The sequence below is a fragment of the Hippocampus zosterae genome, chromosome 12, assembly GCF_025434085.1.
Source record: "Hippocampus zosterae strain Florida chromosome 12, ASM2543408v3, whole genome shotgun sequence".
Taxonomy (NCBI): Eukaryota; Metazoa; Chordata; class Actinopteri; order Syngnathiformes; family Syngnathidae; genus Hippocampus; species Hippocampus zosterae.
In genome coordinates, this window is record NC_067462.1 from 18,363,131 (window position 1) to 18,384,882 (window position 21,752).

The 21,752-nt window shown below is 41.3% G+C and overlaps 1 protein-coding gene, 1 long non-coding RNA gene and 1 pseudogene across 3 annotated transcripts in view; 1 reads left to right on the top strand and 2 right to left on the bottom strand.

Moving 5' to 3' along the window:
* The window catches only part of LOC127612110 (ribosomal RNA processing protein 1 homolog A-like), a 162,840-nt pseudogene that overhangs the window by 67,778 nt on the left and 73,310 nt on the right, over nucleotides 1-21,752 (bottom strand).
* LOC127612085 (ribosomal RNA processing protein 1 homolog A-like) overlaps nucleotides 1-21,752 on the top strand; it is a 38,859-nt gene that overhangs the window by 5,260 nt on the left and 11,847 nt on the right. Inside the window, exons 2-12 of one of the 2 annotated variants that reach the window (XM_052083065.1) lie at nucleotides 2,093-2,175; nucleotides 2,645-2,702; nucleotides 2,782-2,867; nucleotides 2,945-3,006; nucleotides 3,107-3,236; nucleotides 9,655-9,719; nucleotides 12,915-13,075; nucleotides 13,842-13,948; nucleotides 14,127-14,224; nucleotides 15,167-15,186; nucleotides 15,279-15,399. In XM_052083065.1, coding sequence (XP_051939025.1) covers nucleotides 2,093-2,175; nucleotides 2,645-2,702; nucleotides 2,782-2,867; nucleotides 2,945-3,006; nucleotides 3,107-3,236; nucleotides 9,655-9,719; nucleotides 12,915-13,075; nucleotides 13,842-13,948; nucleotides 14,127-14,224; nucleotides 15,167-15,186; nucleotides 15,279-15,370 — 962 coding nt within the window. In that variant the 3' untranslated portion in view covers nucleotides 15,371-15,399. Of the gene's footprint in view, nucleotides 1-2,092; nucleotides 2,176-2,644; nucleotides 2,703-2,781; nucleotides 2,868-2,944; nucleotides 3,007-3,106; nucleotides 3,237-9,654; nucleotides 9,720-12,914; nucleotides 13,076-13,841; nucleotides 13,949-14,126; nucleotides 14,225-15,166; nucleotides 15,187-15,278; nucleotides 15,400-21,752 lie in introns of those variants that run through there. The other variant, XM_052083063.1, reaches the window with a different exon arrangement.
* The window catches only part of LOC127612121 (uncharacterized), a 35,856-nt gene continuing 22,884 nt past the window's right edge, over nucleotides 8,781-21,752 (bottom strand). The window contains exons 2-3 of the long non-coding RNA XR_007965579.1: nucleotides 9,142-9,463; nucleotides 8,781-9,065 (exon numbers count right to left, since the gene is read on the bottom strand). This is a non-coding gene — a long non-coding RNA (uncharacterized LOC127612121). The remainder of the gene's footprint in view (nucleotides 9,066-9,141; nucleotides 9,464-21,752) is intronic.

The window sequence follows — 21,752 nt, forward strand, 5'->3', positions numbered from 1 at the left end:
CAGCACTTGGCGGCGTTACCGTCATAGAGGATGAACAATCGTTGTGGAGGTTGGCTTGACTTGTTTTTATCGATTGGAGGCCGACCTGATCCCAGGTTTATTGCCATCACATACTGTTGCTGCCTTCGAAAACACTTGTAATTGTGCGCTGCTTAGTGGGATGGGGAATTTCGGGGCTCGCAGCGTGTGCCCTGTTTCGACTAGCAACAAACTTCAGACTACTTTTCAAAGGCAGTTTAATGGGTCCTTCAAATGAAAAAAAACCCTAAGTTACGCATTTTACAATTTTTGTAATGATGTATTTTGTGTTATACAAACATTCTTTTTTTTTTTTTCAAACACTCAAAATGTTCAGAGGCATCTGTGCTATCCATACATATATATAGTTTTTATTAGTTCTTTGGGATTTTTTTATTCTTTATTTTTTGCAAAAGGAAAAAAAAATTGTGTCTGGAGGTCCCAACCAAGCCCTACTAACAATCCCGACCGGACGTGTTCATGTAAAATGCATTGGTTTGAAGCCTCCTGCAAAGAGGCAAACTCATTTGCGATCCTCTGGCGCCACCTAAAAGTTGCACAATTGGAATGACCTCAACCCAACAATGTGGTATGCATACGTCTGTCCAAGCGAAAACAAAGCGATTGACGTAAAAATCGTGTGAAATGCATGTTTACACATTAGGTTTACGATGCTTTCAAAAATATGAATTTTAATGGGTCTCTATGGTGCAAAATATGTAAATTGTGAAGATTACGGAATCAAAACCTTTTTTATTATTGCTGTAATGCCTGAGAACTATCAGCCGGTGACGTCATGAAATTTAGGCCATTTTAGAACCCCCCCCATACGTTTCAGCTCTCACGTGTTTTTCCGAATGCCTTAGCCTTTGATTCAAAGACATAATTTTACATTTATCGCAAGCGGTGGACTTCGAGGGTTAATAGGTAAAAATAAATCTACACGCATTTGATTCTGACAACCTAACACTGTAGTAGTCCCTCCTGATCAATGTTTACTCAAATGTCCCCTTTCTTCTAGTTATGAGGTCTGTGTGTGAATAGCTTATTTGTTTTAAAATGGAGCGTGGTGAGTTACTTTCTGTATGAAATGTACGATCTAATGAAAGCTGCCTTCCTTGTCCTTGCTTTGTCCAAAAACAGCTGATATAATACTCGATTCGATTTGAAGGCAAGATGGCGCCCGAGTTGGCAGCCGTCTGCAAGTGCTCTCATGAGCTTTGCTTTTTTTTGTTATTTTTGTGTTTGTTTTGTAACTTTGTGTTTGTTGTTATGTCGTGTGGACCTGATGTGGACTTTTTTCAGCATTTTTTGGCCACGACATTCATCAACACTCTGTGCTTGGTGGTTGCGCCTTCTCTGCAGCATGGGTATACCAGCACTGTTTTTGACTGGGAGGAATATCAGCGCCATTTGACTGTCGTTGCTGGACAGTCCCGGGGCGCTTGTGTCTTGCGCCTGTAATGGGCAGCATTTTTCACAGCCCCACTTTGTTCAGCGGAGAGATTGGTGCTGTTGAACGGTCTGCGGCTGGATGGATGTAAGGCTTGAGGAGCCGACGATGAGAAGAGGGGACGTTAGCGCGTAGCGCCGATGCGGATGTGGAACTGGGAGTCGCGGCTTGGAATTGAAGTGGATTTGCATGTGACAGGAGATGTGAGCCAATCTCTTTTTCGTCACTGGACGCTACAGCTTCGTGTTTGCTTTCAAAACTTAGCTTGTAACAGACGTGTGCACATTTTCAGCATGACGTCTCTGATCGACTGGTGAAAGGACACTTTGATCCTCTCCTCTTTCATCTATAACTGCTTGAGGCAACAAAGTGTATGCAGAAAAGTGGTGAAGATTGCACGACTGTCTGTGTCCCATGTGTTGTGTTATTTTTGTTATTTTGACTTCAAAATGGTGCCGCGTGAGTGGCTGCCTTTAGAGCAGCTCCTATATTTTGTTGTTCTACTTCTTCCTTTCATAACTTTGCAGCTGTGAATCGGGAATTTCTCCATTGCGAGTCTAATAAAGGTTTTCTTATCTTATTCACCAAGGCGCTCCTTTGGTTTTATTATTCTTTGTCCAGATGGCTTTACGAGTGAAGAAATGCTCAAGCTGTGGAAAGGTCTGTTCTACTGCTTGTGGATGCAGGACAAACCACTTTTACAGGTATTTCTTTATTTCTTTCGTCACGGCTTGTGGAACATTTTCAGGCTGAGCTGTGATTTGTCGCCAATCACTTCTTTGAGCTCTTCCCAAGGCGTTCCCAGGCTGTCCTGGTTCGCCCCAAGGAATTCCTACCTTTGGGACATGCCCGGAACACCTCACTAAGGAGGCGTCTAGGAGATGTATTTTGATGGACCGCTGGAGTCGCGGTGCAACCACTCGGTGACTGTAGACAGCGGCTGTCATGCGCAAAAACGTAATTTTTATGCCATTTGGGGGCAGGGATTGTTAAACTGGTCCTGAAATGGACCGGCCATTCAGGAATCCCACAATATTCCCTCTGGCCACCACGACCCTGCGTGCTGGGCTGAATTAATGGCACCCACTGCCATTTAATTGTTAAATATATTGAGCCTTTCTTGGATTGTTTCACTTTCTATTTGCTTAATTTGAGGCACAATGTTGTTCACAGGAGGAGCTTTCCAACTCTGTTTGCACACTGATTCACACCTTTCATGACATTGATGGACGTAAGTTGATCCTATGCTGGTGTAATTCCAAATACAAATTAAAATGTCAAAAGCCGGTGGTGAAAATTGTTTTCCACAGAACTATTATACCTGGAGAGCTCCCTTAAGACCTTCAAAAGAGAGTGGACTGGCATTGACAGACTACGAATGGACAAGTTTTTCCAGGTGTGTGTGCGTGCGCGCGCGTCCATGAATATATCACTTTTCTCCCCCTTATGGTGGCCCTTCTTTTCGTATTACAGCTGATCCGCTTCATGTTCAGACAAAGCTTTGAGATGCTGAAGAGAAACAATTGGGATAGCAGGTAATCCATAAAAACTGTCATGCGCAAATTGTACAGTACGTCATAACATAGGTTAAATATTTTACATAATGTCTTTTCTATTTTTTTTTTTTTTTTTTAGTGTGGTCTCAAGATTTCTGGAGCTCTTTGCAACAGAGCTCCTGAACAGTGGCAACGGTGCACCTGCTGGTCTGCAGTTTCATATCTTGGACCTTTACTTGACGGAACTAGGAGCTGTGGGTGCATCAGAGGTAAAGTTATGATCCAAACGGGTCATTTGGAGTATGGAGCGTAGATGGAGATTTGGGTACTTGTCCGTATTTATTTTATTGATCCTGTTGAATGCCTTTTGTATCTACCCCGGTCAAGGATGACGCCTCGTACTGATGTCCAAAACGTTTATTCATGGAACACCGTGAAAACTAAAACACATTTCGAACAACAATCAAATTATAATATCTTGAACAGGACATTAAATAAATAACACAAATGACATACCGTGTGCACCTTGGTAAACCGAAAGTAGATCAAATAACGATAAATCACGTAGATCACACGGTATCATAGTTCTCTGACTCTCTCTCTCTCCGTCTCCCGTTGTCTTCTCGATCTTTCTCTCATTCCTCGCTATACACGGCACTTGACCCGGAAGTGATTTTTAACAAACATTCCGGATAACATATTCAGAGGATTTAAGGAAAAAACAAATATGAAAGTTCACATAGAAATATGAAATACTTTAGCTAAACAACAAGCCTAAAATAAATTATTTTTTGTTGTCATGGCAACCAACAACTCAGTCTTGGCGCCAGTTACACTCCCACCAAATTACTGTTGGAGTAACATTTGTAAATGAAAAATACTTTACACCCTTGAAAATAATCAACAGTAATTTCACCCTTGTTCTGATGTGTCCTTAAACGAGACAAATTTAATGTCATTCAAACAAACAATGGAATTTACATATTCCAAAAATTGACCTATTCTAGATTGAATATTTGACACCTTAACTTACAGCATCTGATGCTTTCTCCCTAGTTGCCTTCAACTAGAACCACTAACTTCTGTACGGCTCTTTGAACGACGGAAGGCTTATTGAGGCGCTCTCCCTTTCTCCCTAACTTTCGTTCTCCTATCTGTACGGTTACTTTTCGCACCAGCCGCACCAGTCCATCATCATCTTGATTTGCTTCAATAACCTTAGCAAGTTTCCATTCGTTGCGAGGGACATCATCCTCTTTGATGATCACAACATCACCAACTACCATGTTGCGCCTTGGTGTAAGCCATCGTTGCCTCAGGGTAAGGTTTGCAAGGTATTCCTTCCTCCACCTGTGCCAGAATTGTTCGGAAAGATATTGAATCCTTCTCCACCGTTTTTTGACGTAGAGATCTCCTGGATAAACTTGCCAGGTGGGGGAAGTGGTAAAGAAGACTTCATTGTAATCAAATGATTTGGCGTGAGAGGTTCCAAACTTGTGGGATCACTGATGTTGTCAACAGTTAAGGGCCGATTGTTTACAATGGACATAGCTTCATAAAAGAAAGTCCTTAGGGAAGAGTCATTTAACCTTCCAGCGCTTTGGGCCAAGACAGTGCTCAGTACACTTCTCACCGTCCTGATTTGACATTCCCATACCCCGCCAGTGTGACTAGAGCGTGGCGTGTTCATCTGAAAATCACATTGTTTGTCTGTAAGGTAGGAGGCTAATCTTTCTTGATTTAATTCTTTTAGCGCCTTTGCCACCTCATTTCTTGCTCCCACAAAATTAGTGTTTTGATCAGATCTTATATGTCTAACGGCTCCACGGATAGCTACAAAGCATCTCAAGGCATTGATGAAGGCATCGGTTGTCATATCTTCAAGAATTTCAATATGCACTGCCCTGGAGCACAGACACGTGAAGAGCAGGCCATACCGTTTTTGCTCCTTCCTTCCCCGTTTGGTGTGGAAGGGGCCGAAGCAGTCCATACCACAGTAAGCGAATGGTGGTGTTGCATCAACCCGGTCACTGGGTAAGTCTGCCATCCGCTGTTCCTCTGGTGGTGCGCGAATTCTACATTGTACACACCGTCTGATGTGTTGAGCTACAGCTTTACTCCCACCAACAATCCAAAATCCATTACTCCGTAACTCATTGAGAGTTTGTCCTCTGCCTTGATGTTGTATTTTGTTGCGATGTTGACTAATAATGAGGTTTGTGAGAGCACCGTCTTTAGGGAGTATTACTGGGTGTTTTAATTCAAGCGACACAGCTGCTTTTCTTAGTCTTCCTCCTACTCTCAATATGCCGTCTTGAAGGCACGGGTCAAGCTGATAAAGTTGATGGTTACAAGGCAGTTTTCCTGATTTCTCGCTAAGCATGCTCATCTCCTTTTGGAAGACATCCTTTTGTGTCAGTTTAACAAGGGTCAGTGTAGCTTGCCTTTTTTCTTCTACGTTTACAGGTTTTGTGGTTTTGATTCTCTTGGCTAGCCGTTGGATGCGAGCAATGACGTTAAATGCTGTTGCCCATTTTGAAATCCGTGACAGAAGCTCTTGAATGTCAAATTGCCTTACAGCTTCTGTCTTTAACACTTGTACAATCCTCACCTCCGGATCTCCCACCAGTAGCTCAGGTGTCACCTCGTTTATGGCTATATCCCTCTCCCATAAAAACCTTGGACCGGTGAGCCAATTTGAGTTGATGAGACCTGTCACGTTCAGGCCTCTGGAGGCATGGTCTGCAGGGTTGTGTACTTTCTCTGCATCACCATCTTTAATGATGCCCTCCATAAACTTCAGATAGTCACCTTTGAACTTGTGATCTCTGTCCAACTTCCTTTTCAGTTGTTTCAGTCGTGCCAAAGCCAGGACCTTATTGTTTGGGAGGTGAGGTCGTGCTTTGAAAGGAAGTGGCATTTCGAGGTGACCGTGTTCATTTAGTTGGAAGCCTCCTTTTAATATTTGCAGAAAGAGAATGTCATCTTGAGATATGCTTTTTTCACCTGCTTTTGTGTCTGCAAAATCAGACTCAAGGGCTTTAATGATGGCTGATGGTGTTACAGGTGGTAACTCTTTGACAGATACTCGAAGACAAAGTCCAGTCACATCGCCTGCATTTACGCATTGTGCTACTCCTCCCACAATACTCCAGCCAAGATCGGTTTTGACAGCGTAAGGCTCGTAGTCACCTCCAGTAATGACCTCTCTTGGAATCAAGGCTCGGGAGCAGTCATAGCCAATCAATAATCCAACGCCACAATCCATTGGTGGGGGTATATCTCTTGAGTTATGTTAACAAGATGTTTCCATGAAGTGGCTGTTTTGCGGGTAGGAATATGTGTCCGGTCAAGAGGAATGAAGTCTCTTGTGTAGGCCGGAGGTAGGTCAATTGAAATATTTGAGGAAAATCCTCTTACTTTAAGTCCACAAACTCTTTCGCTTTTTATCACTGAGTCCTTTCCCATCATCGTGGAGAGTTTCAGTTTAACTGGGTCCATGTCTACCTTAAGCTTTGCGCACAACTCTTGATCAACAAACGTGTGGCTACTTTGTGTGTCCAACAGCGCATAAGCTAGGGTCTCTGTCTCAGGTGCGTTAGGTGCTGAGATCCAGACGGGCACAATCATTGATGTACTCACAACATCACTTCCCTTGACACAACAAGATAGTGAGGATGTGATTTCTTCAGTGGTGTTCTGTGCTGAGGCTGTCTCCGTTGGAGAACGATCTTCATGTAATGCGGTTGGATGACTCTTTAGGCATACTCCACACATGGCTCTATTTCTACATGCCTTAGAATTGTGACCCTTTCTCAGGCATGCAAAACATAGCTTATTTTCATAGATGTATTTTCTCTTTTCCTCTGAAGACATCTTCATAAGCTTCTTACATTTATGTATAGAGTGTTCTTCTCCACAGCATAAACATATGCCTGGATTTTCGGCATCTCGTAAATCGTTTTCATTGGGGTCTTGATCGGCTGTAGAGGTTTGCGGATCTTGGATCCTCACCTTTGTAGCAAATGTGTTTGCTTTTGATTGCCTACCTCCCTTTACTGTCATCTCAGTAGATTGTCTTAATGCGTATAGAGACGACACCGGATTACAAGCGATGCGTGCCTCTTTAGATATAAATGTTGCAAAGTTATGGAAACTTGGATAGTCTTTACCTTCATCTAGCTGCTCTGTGACATGACGGTTCCACCTGGATGTCACCCAATCTGGTAGTTTCACCAGCATTTTCTGGTTCTCCTCACAGTCGTTCAAAACTTGCAGACCCTTTATGTAAGGCATAGCGTTGCTACAAGTTTGTAGGAAATCGCTGAATTCTCTCAATTTGAAATATTCCCTCCCACCAATCTTTGGCCATCCGTTGAGTTTTTCTCTGAAAGCCCTCTGCACAATGAAGGAATTACCATATCTGGTGTTGAGTCGATCCCATGCTTGCTGATAGGCTTCTTCATCTCTTCTATAAAAACTGCCTTCAAGAGAAGATTTTGCCTCCCCTGCTATGTACTTTTGTAAATAAAACAACCTATCTGCAGGGTTTGAGCATCGCCTCTCTATCAGCGCTTTGAAGCTTGTACTCCACTCTATAAAGTTCAGAGGATCACCTGAGAATACTGTAGGCTCTGGGTTTGGAAGGCGACTGAGTGCTAATGATTCCTGTAATATCTGAACCAAGGTTGTCTCATTTTGTACAGTTTGCTGTTCGTGACGTGGGGCATGGTGAGAAGAAGGAAATGCAACATTCTCTTTGGTGTGTACGGGGCTGCTCGTACCATTCCTTTCCTTAATTTCCGCTTCTTCATATACACTTAACTGTGCCTTAATTACTTCCATGTCTCTCTGATTTTCAAGTTTTTTCAACTGCTGACGTTGAGCTTCAATAGCCTCTTCCATGTTAATCTCAGCTTCTTTCGCAGCCAGAAGAGCAGCCATTTCGGCCCGCTTAACTGAAATGCTTGGTGATTCGGACGGGTGCCCGGAAGGCTTGGCACTGGGTGCTGTAACTATGGAGGCGGTGGAACCATATATGGACCTGGCATATTCGTTATCTAGCAGCATGTGTAATTTTGCGTTTTCTGCCACAGCATCAAAATCTTCTTCATATTCTGTTAGACGGATTCTCATTACTTGCAGTAAGTCTGCTGTTGCCGCTGCACATGAATCAACTTTTCGCCGTAATTCTTGACTTGGTGTTGTCCGGCTTCGGACACTGTCGTATATTTCTTTTATCTCACCCTCTAGCTTCTCAACTTCATCCATCATGTCGTACATGTCTTGCTCAGGGCACCATTGTTTTAACTTTCTTCGGGTTTCTCTAACATGACTTTTCCATTTCTCATAAGTTACATTCAACTTGCCTTCCTTTTGAATGAACTCTTTCTCCTTTAGTTCCTGCATTTTAGGTGTCAAATGTCTTAAACGAGAGGATTTTCTTATTTTTGCCTCAGCCTCCCTTTCCACATTTTCATGCTCTTGCATCTCATCACACTGACTGTCACTATATTGAGACATTTTTGGAGATTTCAAACTTCAGAACCTGAGTTTTACAGAGCAATAATAACAATAATGCGCTTGTCAAACATTCAACAGATATTTTCACACATTCAAGAACTCACATTCATTAGTTCTCATTTATGATAATCTTCGCCTATGTTCTATCCATCTACTTTGTGAGCTACTGGAAGCTGTATAGGCCTTTGCCAACTCTGGTTAATGTCCACCGAAACCATTAGCTGCTACAGGATGAGAAGCACCGTCGCGCGTTGAAATCTTGCCTTACTGCCGGTTGAGGAGCAACGATGCATGCTGAGGCCTGTAGCTTGCTGCGGGTTGAGTGCGACGACGTTCGAAGTAGCTCGTGGATAGCTGCGTGGCACGCGGGTCGAGTGCGACGACGCTCGATGTAGCTCGTAGCTTGCTACGTGATGTGCGCCGAAGCCGATAGCTTAGCTTGCCGTGGGGGAAGCACCTGCGCGCCGAAGCCTCCAGAAGGATGGATGAGGACACGTTTTCACTGTATCTACCCCGGTCAAGGATGACGCCTCGTACTGATGTCCAAAACGTTTATTCATGGAACACCGTGAAAACTAAAACACATTTCGAACAACAATCAAATTATAATATCTTGAACAGGACATTAAATAAATAACACAAATGACATACCGTGTGCACCTTGGTAAACCGAAAGTAGATCAAATAACGATAAATCACGTAGATCACACGGTATCATAGTTCTCTGACTCTCTCTCTCTCCGTCTCCCGTTGTCTTCTCGATCTTTCTCTCATTCCTCGCTATACACGGCACTTGACCCGGAAGTGATTTTTAACAAACATTCCGGATAACATATTCAGAGGATTTAAGGAAAAAACAAATATGAAAGTTCACATAGAAATATGAAATACTTTAGCTAAACAACAAGCCTAAAATAAATTATTTTTTTTGTTGTCATGGCAACCAACAACTCAGTCTTGGCGCCAGTTACACCTTTCACTTGACAAAAATAAACTGAAGAGAATTTAGATATGAAATTTTGATGTCTATCCACTCTAAATGCCAATATTATAGTTTGAGTGACACATCCATTATAGAGGATTCTGCAAAAGATTTTGAGGAAATATTAATAACTTATTGAAATAAAAAAATGTGATGGTCCTTTTCACATTTTTTCTCCATAGCTCACTGCTGACCAGAACCTGAGATTCATCGAGCCATTCTGCAAAACGGCAGCCAAGACCAAGGAGTAAGTTCCTCTTAGCGTCCTTTTGTTTGATTTCATATCTGCAGGGAAGTATATTTTTTTAAATCTTCCACACCATTTTTAATGGTGTTGACTTAAAAAATATGTACTAAAAAGTACATTTTGTGTGAGTGTGTGTTTGTGTGTGTGTGCGCGCGGAGTGATAATATTACAGTTTAACCCCAGCCAGTCCCAGGGACTGGCTGATGAGAAAAGTGAGTCCCATTAGGCATTTCGAGAGTCCCAAATTTCGAATTCTTAAATGGTCTACTTATTCAATTGCATATGATAATAACACAAACAGCAACAATATACATTGCTAATAGGTTTATTTCTTATCAACAAATGCTGCAAAAATTTTAATAATTCAGGCATACGAGATTTGCTGAGAAATAGGTTCTTATTTCATTCCATAGTTTGGTCTTTGCGTTCATAAATTCTCTCTTTACTCCGCTTCCAATGATGCAAGGCTTTCTCAAAGTCAACTTATCGCAAAAAACTATCCAACTTTAGCTGCTTCCTCCGTGATACCTCCGCAATAAACATTCGCAACACTTGTTCGCAACACTTGTTTTAACGATACAAAACTTGGCAATCATCTACTTTCCGCATATTGCAAGAACGACATGCGACATTACTTCATGCGAGATCAAAACAACAATGGTGGCGATTGTCAAACTGATCGTTGCGGGTGGGAAAAAAAGATGTACCGTAGCAGGCCTGAGGATTTAGGAAATTCACGTTTTTCGATTCCGTTGGATTACCCAATGGGAAACCATGGTAACTAATTTTGGGTTCCGTAAACGTTCATCATAGGAAGCCATTTTTCTATTTTGACTGATATTCATAATCAAGAATTCTGATACTCCAAAGTATAATGCTTCAAGGGTAAATGTTTGAAAACTATGCATTAACAATGAACATTATATCAGCAGCTGTGTACTCCAGGATTATTCAACGAAATAAATGGATCAAATTATGTTGTACTCATATGGCATCATGAATACAGCACACCACAAAATCAGAGTATTTTTTTCCAGTCTCACACCGCAAAGATTAATTTCCTGGTAATCATTAATACAGGTAAGTATTGCTGTGGCTTGACATCCTCTTCCCAAGACGATGCATGTGTAATCTACTATCAATTTGACGAAAGAATCTACCACGTGTCATCGTTAGTTCTACCGACAGCATATGACACCTTATGACAAATGTTTTATTCATAAAGTTACCACGCTACAACCAGTAAATTATAGAATAACCAAGACTGTTTCATAATACCGTATTTTCACGACTATAAGGCGCAATTAAAAGTCTTAAATTTTCTCCAAAATGGACAGGACGCCTTATGGTGCGGAGCGTCCTTTATATGCGCTGAGTTCCAAAATCTGACTGACTGCCGACACGCTGTTTATATAGAGAAAAGGCGGAAGTGACTGTGAAAGAAGTCGGCCAATCAGGGAAGGGTGGGCGTGTATATATACATATATGGAGAGGGAGAGAGGGAGAGAGAGGACAGACAAGCTAGTCCGCCAATGGTGAAGGGTGGGCGTGTAAGTGGACGCCTCAAGCCAGTACCAACACTTGTATAGAGTGTGGCAATGTGCATTGTTGCAAAACAACTCCGGTTTTGGTTTCTAAGAACCCCTGAAAATAAATTCGACAAAAAGACACGCCTACGAAGCTCAGTTCAAACTTAAAGCCACCGGTTATGCTTTTGGCATGCGTGCCCATCTCACAGCAGCGGTGAAAAAACAAGTCAAGCAAATGAGCGTGCCGTTATTCCCGGAGGCTTGACTAAAGAACTCCAACCGCTGGACATTGGCATCAACCGGGCGTTCAAAGTATAGTTGCAAACGGCTTGGGAACAATGGATGATCGGTGGCAAACACAACTTTACAAAGAGTGAGAGGCAGCACTTGGCGAGTTACGCCACAATACGCAACAACGAGAGGGAACGCGGCGTTTTTGATGGATTACGGTACTTGCACAATTGTTCAATTCTTTCTACACACACGCGCTGCCACCATGTTTCGCTCTGTTCTTTACTTTCAAATGTGGGAAAGCTTCACACGAGGGAAATGTTGACTTTGCTGTTGCTACTCCTTCTTTCCGCTCGGCAATGCCTAGCAACTCACACTAGCATGTGATGCATTCAATGACAACTGAGATGTGCAGTCCTCTGCTTCTGATACAGAGGATGAGGACTTAGATGGATTTCTGGGTGATGATTGATCGAAAAACGTGAGAACATTGTACGATGGCTAAATAAAATACACCCGAACTCAGTTCTGCTTTCGTTGCCTTTTTAAAAACGTGTTTTTATCTTATCTGTATGTCTTGGCATGCCACCGTATGCTTCAAGCTCACGTGTTGGAGTGCGCGCATGCATGCCGTATGTTTAAGCTGGCGTATGTTTTACCACTGTAAAACTGCGGCCATTAGTACGATGCGTCCTGTGTATGTGTAAAATACAGAAATGTCACCCATTAATGAGACTGCGGCCATTAGTACGATGCGTCGAATAGTCGTGAAAATACGGTATTTTTGTGAACGTCAAACGTGTAAGCGTCACTTGCTCGTGTAAGAAACCCGAAAGGAGTCAAGTGGCGTATTCGGGTGTGCTCAGTTTGGTCGAAAACCGGTTTTCAGTTCTAACCTGAGGTGTAAAAATCTCAAATTTTCTGGTCGAAATCCGAAAGCCGGGGTTTGACTGTACTTTGGTCAGATTGAAGTTATTTCTGTGATCACTGAGGGTTATTCTTTCATTAACAGAGGGGTAACAATAATTTTACGTATATGAAAACGTTTTGTCAGTCTTGAATACCCCATAACCCAGCGGAATATGTTTACTTCAAATGTGGTAGAATTATCGGGCCTTTGAATATGTTTTCATTTCAATGGCTTGAAAGTGTATTCATCTAATTTGCCAGACAATCATACAACTTTTGACCTTAACATTGAATAACGTCACCAAAGCAAAATATCTCCAATTTGGATGTCAGTGTTCAAGAGGATTTGGCTGGCGTCCTGGTCGTGTAATATTACAGGCAACACATCCTTTATTGATCATACTAGTTTTAGGAGCGTCACTGATGAATGGCAGCGAAATTCTGTCTTGATCTGAAGCTTCCTGCTTGCTTTGTAATATTTGCCATCCACTGATTGACCATTCTCTTTAATTGACCGTCTCACCAGTCGGACACTTTTCCGAGCGATCTGCAACAGCATCTTCAACACAATTATTGACCAGGCTCCCTATGCCATTGAGGATCTGATGAGGGAGCTGAAAGAAGCAGAGTCCTCTGATTCAGGCCAGTCCTCTGATGATGAAGAGGACCCCGTGAAGCAGATTAACGGTACATTTTCACAAAAATGGGAAGAGTTTGTTGTTTAATTTTTCCACAAACACAATATTAATCGTAATACCATGTTTAGACTAATGAGGCTGCATAATGCATATTGTTTTAAAGAACATTTTTGAGTTGATTTTCCTTTCAAAGTGTCAACGTAATGATTTTGAAGTTAGCACTTTGCAAAATGGACGGATGGATGGATGAACGAATCCATCCTACATACGGTGTTTGATATTTTGGTGGCCGCATTGCTAGGTCATAGCGACTAAACCGCTCATCTTTAGGTGGGCAGGATGTGCAAATCCGCTGGCATTAACATGCTTTCCACATCATCACTTCAGTAATACTTGTTCAGCTGATTCAACTGGATTGTCGTCATGCCCGTTTTTGAGAATGTACCTTGCACATGGCCAACAGCAGGCTTGATTTCTTTCCATAGCTTTGGAGAAAGCGCCACACAAGCGATCGTTCAGCTCAGTACCAAAAGGCCCACGGGCAAGTGTTTGGGACCACTGCTATATAGTACGCAACATTAAGTGCAATCTGACCAAAAAAAAAATATTCCCCAAACTTTGAGTTTCCGTTCAGAATCACTATTTATATAGCACACAACAACCTGTTTTTGTGTAAGTTATTGATTGCAAATCATGAATGCTACAGTGTTTTAAAAAGAACTCCATGAATGTTACATAATTTTGTAGATAAATGACTGAATTGAATTGAATTTTTATGCCAGGAAGACATTATTTGCTGGTTATTTTGTTTTCAGGCAGTAAATCATACTTGAAACAGGGTGCTCATGAATCAGGAGACTCCGACACAGAGTTACAATTTGATGATGATGATGATGATGATAATACAGCACCAGTTCTACAGGTTAGTATTGTATTTTTATCCTAAATGCATGTTGTTGTTTTTCCAAGAATGAACACATATTTTGGGATACTTGGGTTTTCATTGGAAAGACATATGCTACACTGCACCACTTTAGTCAGAGCTCTTGATAAATACCATGTTCTGCTTTCCCCCTTCTAATGAAACATCTATTTTACAGTTTGACTATGCAGCTCTTGCTGACAAGCTCTTAGAGGTGTCAATTCGAAGTAGCACACCCAGCCACAATAGAGAGAGGCTCTACAAAATCATCAAAGTGTAAGTTTTGTAGCCCCTCAGACAGTTTTGAAAGTATCATACTGTATCTGTTGTTGTGGTCCGTGTGATTTAAATATGGCAAAAAGAAAAGCCAAACCTTCCTGTCCTTATGTGGAAGAAGTAATTGCCCCTTGAAGCTAGTAATGGGTTGTGACGCCCTTGGCAGCAATAACTGAAATCAAGCATTTGCGATAATTTGTGGTCAGTCTTTGACGCTATGGAGGAATTTTGGCCCACTTTGGCAGATTTAATTCAACTATGCCACATTGGAGAGTTTCCCTTTTGAGGTCACGCCACAGCATCTCTATTGGATTCAAATCCGGACTTTGACTTGACCACTGCAAAATCTTACTTTATTTTCTTTTGTTTTTTGAGCCGTTCAGAGATGGACTTGCTGTTGTGTTACGGTTAGTTGTCTTTCTGCATGATCCAAGAGTGCTTGAGTTTGAGGGTGCAAACTAAACTGATGGTCGGACATCATCCTTCAGGATTTTCTAGTAGACAGCAGAATTCATTGTCCCATCAATCACAGCAAATTGACCTTGTCCTCAGATAGAAAAGCAGCCCCAGACCATCACATTGGCAACACCATGTTTTATTAATCAAATGCTATCATTTCTACCCCAAATGTAACAGGCCGCACAAATTCAATTTTTGATTCATCGGTCGACAGAATGTTTTTTCCAAAGGTTTTGAGGATCATCTTGATGTCTTTTGGCAAATGTGAGATGAGCCTTTGTGTTCTTTTTGGTCAACAGTGGTTTTCGCCTGGGAACTCTCCAGTGGATCCTATTTTTGGCCAGTGTCTTAAAATTTCAGTGGATCAGAGAGTTGTTCAGCAGATTGGGAAAAGAGTGATTTTTACGCCAGTCGAATGTAGTTTATGATATGCATTATCAGACCTCTTGTCTTTCAACATACTTTCTCTCTCTTTCATGGCAGGCTGCAGGATCTCAGTGAAGGTATTGTTATTTTTAAATTGCCTGATACGACACAATGTCTTTCTTGTTTATTTGTGTTATGTGACTCATCCTCTGCCTTTTTTTTCGGTTAGGTCTATTTCCTCAAGATGGCTATCCAGAGGAAGTCTCTACAGATGAGGATGATGAAATGTTTGCCAGCAGAAAGAAGATGAAGCGTGGATAGAATGCAAAGGAAACGGCTAAGAATCGTAAAGGACCTCTTTCTCACTTCAAAATGCAACTTTTCTGGTGAAGCAAGCCAAGCAACACAAGAGGAAGAAGCTTTCCAGTTCTACAATGATGATCTGCAGAGCCTAAAAAAAGTAGCACCAGAGAGCACACTAGAAGACCTGCTGCAAATGGACAGTAATATTGCAACCCATAACCAGGAATATGGAGAGACTGGTTTTGTCATTAAAGAGGAAGAGGAAGAGTGGGAAGATGCTGAAGAAAAAACACCTGAACCGAGGTCTCTGAGAGACAGTCTCAGCAGTATTACAGCACTCATTGAAGATGCTAAAGGCAGAAGAAACATGGAATGGCTGAGTACAGCACAAAAACTCAGAGACCTGATCCAAGAAGAACAAATGAAGTGTTGGGAAGCAAACGAGTATACATGACTTTTTTGACATGACTTCACGTAGCACACAAAGTGGAATAATTAATATACAAGAAATGTATGTTCATGTTAAAATAAGTCAAATAGGTTTATGCTCATACTTGTGCGCTATTGAAATAAAGAGTACATTTATGTTTTGTTTGTGTGTATGCGTGTGTGTGTGTGTGTTTACGTCAGATCAAATTTGCGATGTGTGATGTCACTCAACAATGACGACCTCCATGGAGACACAACCGTGAATGCCAATTTATTATGAATGAATATTTATATTATTACATTTAGTTAATTTGACATGGCTTCATGTAGCACACCATGATTTGCACTGAGTGTTGGAATACATACATGCTGCTATCTCCTTGCATTAATTAAATTATTTGGTGAAATTCATTAAATGCATTGGAGATAGTATATACCTTTATTTATATGAATAAAATTAATTATGAAGAAGGTTAGCTGGGGTTCAAATGTGTTGTAACAAACCAGAACAACAGTTTATCAGAATCAGCCGTCTTTGTTGTTTAAATTCCCCCCCAATGCATTGAGGGTGGACTGGGACAATCCATGTGGAATATTTCCGATTTCCCACTTTCATCGAGTGCAGCATACGAATGCTTAGGAAAGGGTGCATGGATAAAACCTTTAAATCTCCTTTCGCATAGGTCACTCATCTCCCGAGGCCTCTTTGGATTCTCGTTTTGCCTGAGTAATTTCCTTTCCGACCCTATCCAGATGAGATGATCTTGGAGGATAGGGTCATTCAAATTCTATCAATGCTTAGGAAAGGTGCCTGCTTGTAAACTTTAAGCCCCCGTTATTGTCAGAATTCTAACATTAAAGTTAGAACTCTGTCTTAATTCTCAAAATTCCTGACTTTAATGTGAGTAATGTGTCAGAATTCTGACATAAGTTAGAATTCTGAGAATAAAGTTAGAATTCTGAGACAAAAGTGGGAATCTTGCCAACCTTGGATTTTTTTCTTTATTGGCCCTAAATCTCTTCTGTACACTTGTTTGTCTGTTGACTGTTGATTGCAATGTATTATTTATATTTGTTCATATTTATATATGTCCTTTGTATTCAATTTTCACTGCCCTTGTTTTTAGCTTTGTGCTTTTTAATGCACCGGATATTTGCACTGTGGTTGAGGGGAAATAAATTTCATCTATGCTGGATGTTGTAAATAGAGCATGTTTTACAATAAAGCTGGCTTTTGACTTTGACTTTTTGACTTTTCAAAATAACCGAAAACAAGATACAGGAACATACATCCGTGCCTGTGATGGCAATGTGTGATGTCATCTGTCTGCGACGAAATGAAGGAAAGTGCGCCTGAGCAGCACCGCTCCACGTGAATTAGTGTGAAAATGGCGGCCGTTCACGATCCAGAGATTCAACTGGCACAAAAGTTAGCCTCAAACGAAAAGCCCATTCGAACAAAAGCATTAAAAAAGCTAAAGAAGTATATAAATGTCAGATCACAGAAACTGACGGGCAAGTAACTCGCGTTTAGTGCTCTTATGTGCATTTATAACGGTGCTCGGAACATTCACAAATACGAATTAATAGCATTGCCTTGTGTTTTGAACGTTACATATCACTATATGGACACTTTTTGTGTCCAAGCTCAGTTTTTAATTAAATTCCATCCTTCGAAACTAAACAATGTTTTACAGTACGGTAAGTGGGTTCAGATTCAAAAGGTTAAGTTACACTATCCACAATTAACATTGTATACCCCTCATGTTGTGTTAGAAACGACCACCACTGTCTGTTGTTTGCGGGTCAATTTTTACCCAGGGTCTAACTTAGTCCTAATCATTAAAAAGAAAGGAGTATCACTCAATATTGTTAATACTACATCCTAACTAACATTATATGCATTCATAACCATAAAATCCTATTGTAATTGGATTTTATGGCCCCTGAGACACATCATGTCCCTTATTTTCACATCCAACCTTATTTTTTAGCTGAAAATAAGGTTGTTTAACCATATGTTAACTAAATGTGAAACCCATTGATAATAATGTTTTCTGACTATAATAGAACAATATTAGAATATAACTTCTGGAAAAAAAGTTTAACATATATATATATATTAATCATAGTTACATTGGTGGTGCTAGGGTCAAATTTGACCCGCATAAATTTGTTAGAAAAAAGGAGCCTTTGTTCTTCAGAAAACAACTTTATTTACCAAAAACACCAACCTCAGAATAATGATGACTGCATGAACACAGAAAACATTTTTTTTCAAACATCAACACTGTTTGATTCAGAAAATAAAAATTCAATCACCAACTTTATTTGATTCAAATAATATTCACAGATCAATTATGATTAATGAACACAAACTTGAAGATGTGTGTGTGTGTGTGTTCACCTGCACGAATCACAGAAAGCAAATGTTTGCATGTGCTCCCTGCAAATGTATTTTTTACAATTGTGGCAGGTTGTCGTCGTTTTTCTGTCTTTGTTTGAAGGGCAAAACTGGCACCTCTTTCTTTTGGTGCCTTTGGCATCCACTGGCCGGAGCCCTGTAGACCCTGTAGAAGTCGCTGCCTTACTTGCTGCCTGCAGCTCTCTCACCAACTCGGCACTGCCAGGAGCTCGGGGTACCCGCTGGCGTCTCTCTATATGTGGCCTCACCAGAGCCTTCCCCAGCTCCTCCAGAAAGAGCCTCCTCCTGTTGAACTTCCCAATGTTCCATCCAGTACTGACCTCCGTCCACACCACAAACGCATTGTAGGCCGACACATCCAGCATGTTGAAGAACACAACCATTGGCCACCGTAATGTTTTTCTCTGACAGGTGTATGTGCCAGTGACCTTATCAAGAACATCAACTCCCCCTTTGCAACGGTTATAGTCCAATATTATTGCTGGCTTCTTGTCCTCCCTGCTGCTCACAGCAGCGTCCTTGTGGAGGGTTGAGATCAGGGTGACATTCTTCCTCTTCTTCGGAATGTAGGACACCATTGTGGTGGTTTCTGTGAAAGCAAATTTTGAGGAGAGAGGAACTCTGTCTTTGGTGTCAATCAGGGCAGGAGGGAGCTCTGGTTTATTTTTTCTTACTGTTCCCACCATGGTCAGTTTTCTCTTCAGCAGCTCTTGGCCGAGGGCATAAGAAGTGAAAAAGTTATCGCAGGTGATGTTATGCCCACGTAGACCCTCTGTCAAGTCCAGCACCACCCGCATGCCCTGGTTCCTTTCGGCCATTCCACTTGCAGATTAGCCTGTGTAGATCTGCATATTCCAAGCATAACTGCTCCTGGCATCGCATGCTGCCCAGATCTTGACTCCGTACTTTGCAGGTTTGTTTGGAATATACTGCCTGAACGGACAGCGGCCTCGGAATGGGACAAGTCGCTCGTCTACAGTTACCTCTGGCCCAGGATTATACATGGACGGCAGACGCTCCACCCACTTGTCCCAGACTTCCCTGATGGGAGCAAGTTTGTCAAGGGCACGCCGTGCTACTCTGGTCTCCCGGTTATCAAAGCGGATGACTCTCGACAGGACATGAAAGGTCTGAAGGGACATTGTGGCACAAAAAATATTCCGACCTGACTCAGCATCCCAGAGGCTCGAGGTGGCTTCATTGTTGGATCTGTCAAGGCAAGACAAGGAGAACTTATTTATAAAGCACATCAACACGGGCAATAGAAACACATAATGATGATGATCAATAATAATATCATCATCATAATTCATTCTATTCATAAATATAGTGCATTTACATATTACATATCATTACATATTACATATTATAGATGCTTTACATCGAGAATGAGGTAAACCACAGACTTAGTCGTTATCTGTGGCTATTCACAAACACATTACATACAGGGATGTTTTACTGGCTAGGTGGCCAGTGAGCCAATTTTATAATATACAGTGTAAAATAACATTTGAGTTTGTAAGAGATGATGCAGAATACACACCTGTACACCCCAGCAAGAAGCAGAAGGCCGAAGTAGGCATCAAGTTTGATACCATCAATGTCCTCCCAACTTTGGCTGAAGACTTTCCTCCCCTCCAGGTTTGTCATCTCAATCAAGATTGATTGGATGGAGCTTGGTATAAATAGCTGAAATGCAGTCTTTATATCTTGAATATGTGACTTCGCAAATCGAGTGGGTCCAGGGGTCATTTTTATAATGTTTGCAGATGTTGCTCTGCCTTCATTTTCATATGGAATTGAGGACCAAACCTGCCCATTCTTCGAAACAAAGCCCTGTTCTGGCTCATTCAGTCCTACTTCCTCATCTGGATCGGATGTGTCTTCATCTGGATGTGGATCATATTCCACAAAATCGTCCTCAGACACGTCTTCCTCTATTTCAGCCTGATCCATCTCCTCCAAAGCCTCTCCCTCCTCGAGGATGTGATCCAGAATCTCACGGACTGTATAATGCCTTTTGCTCATGATGAAATTGACAGATGCTGCTGCACAATGAAACTCAAATGATCCAGGCTCAGGTATTTATAGATATTTCTGCGAGAAAATCTGGGCACTGGTCAAATCAAGTTCCCATGGACGGGAGGGGAGGGGGTTGTCTGTGTGTGTGTGTGAGCAAGAGAGGTGTCTAGTCAGGTCAAGTTTATTTGTAAACATTGTAACATTTCATTACAAGTTCTCACGCGCGGGGGTTGGGTCACATACTGTACTGTGAGAGATTTGTTTTCTTGGAGAAAGAGTGGAGGTTGGGGTCAGATAATGTCTGAGTTTTGTATAGTTTTACCTTGCCGGGTCAAAAATGATACCCTAACACCGCAGTTGTAACATTTATTCTGACGATACCTTCAGAATTTTCAAAATGGTGAAATGTAGTTTTGCTGTGCTTATGTAGGTGTTGTGGAGGATATCATAAAGCCTTGTTCTAATAAAATCAACTACATGGTAGTTATTACATATTATAACCTTGAAACGGGTCACTGGAGACCAAGGCGCAATATAAGGGATACATCAGCAACGTCGTGCTAACTAAAACGCTTATTGTTAAAAAAAAAAGCCAAATGTAATGTTAATGTCAGGAAACTACGAGCAGTTATCAAAATTCACATGCACATTTCTACCTATGCCCACGTAAACCTCTGTGGATATCAAAAATCGCTACACTATCATAGATTTTATGGACATTAAGCTATCAGGAGGCTCACTGTTGAGAATAAGCTTAACGTGTCTTAATGTTTGACAACTTATCGCCACCCAAATTAACACTTAAATCCACTTCAACCTCTGAAAATAAGTAATAGTCTCTTTGTTTAGGATTTTATGAGCATTAATAATAATAATAATACATTTTAATTGAGCTTTTTCTTGCCCATAGGCGTTCACTATAGGGCATAATGCTTAACGCGGCTTGATGTTCTCTCTATTCTCTACCAAAATTCATGGGCACAAGTCTGCCACAGTGTCTGAAAATATAAAAAAAAATCTGGCCGATATTTGAGATCTTGTAGACATTAATGTCTTCCTCTCCTCTCTGTGTGAATTAAGTTTAATGTTGAGGAAGGCGCTTAATGTCTGCATGCTGTCCTAAGTTACGCCTGCTTTTCCTTTATATAAGCAGCCTGTCCGCACATCAATCAGTCAAATGCAGTGCAGCTACTCCACATCATTCACAGAATTTGGAACTTGGTTCATACACAAAGTGCCCCACATTATTAGGCGTTCCTTCCATTTTGGAGGACATGTAAGAGTTTTGAATGTGCCTTGTAGTCATGAAAATATGGTAACGTTGCAGACATCTATACTTAAGGTTTGAAATTCAGATATCACTATCTGCCGTTTCGACCAGTGTCAAATCTGTTACCGATACTGTGCATGAACATTCTGATTGGAAATTTTACCAGTGGTGACAAAAGTCCAATTCAAGAGCCTTGATTTTATTTTTTTTAAATGCTTGCATTTTTTTTCTGCCTCAGGTAAGAGTTTAGTTGG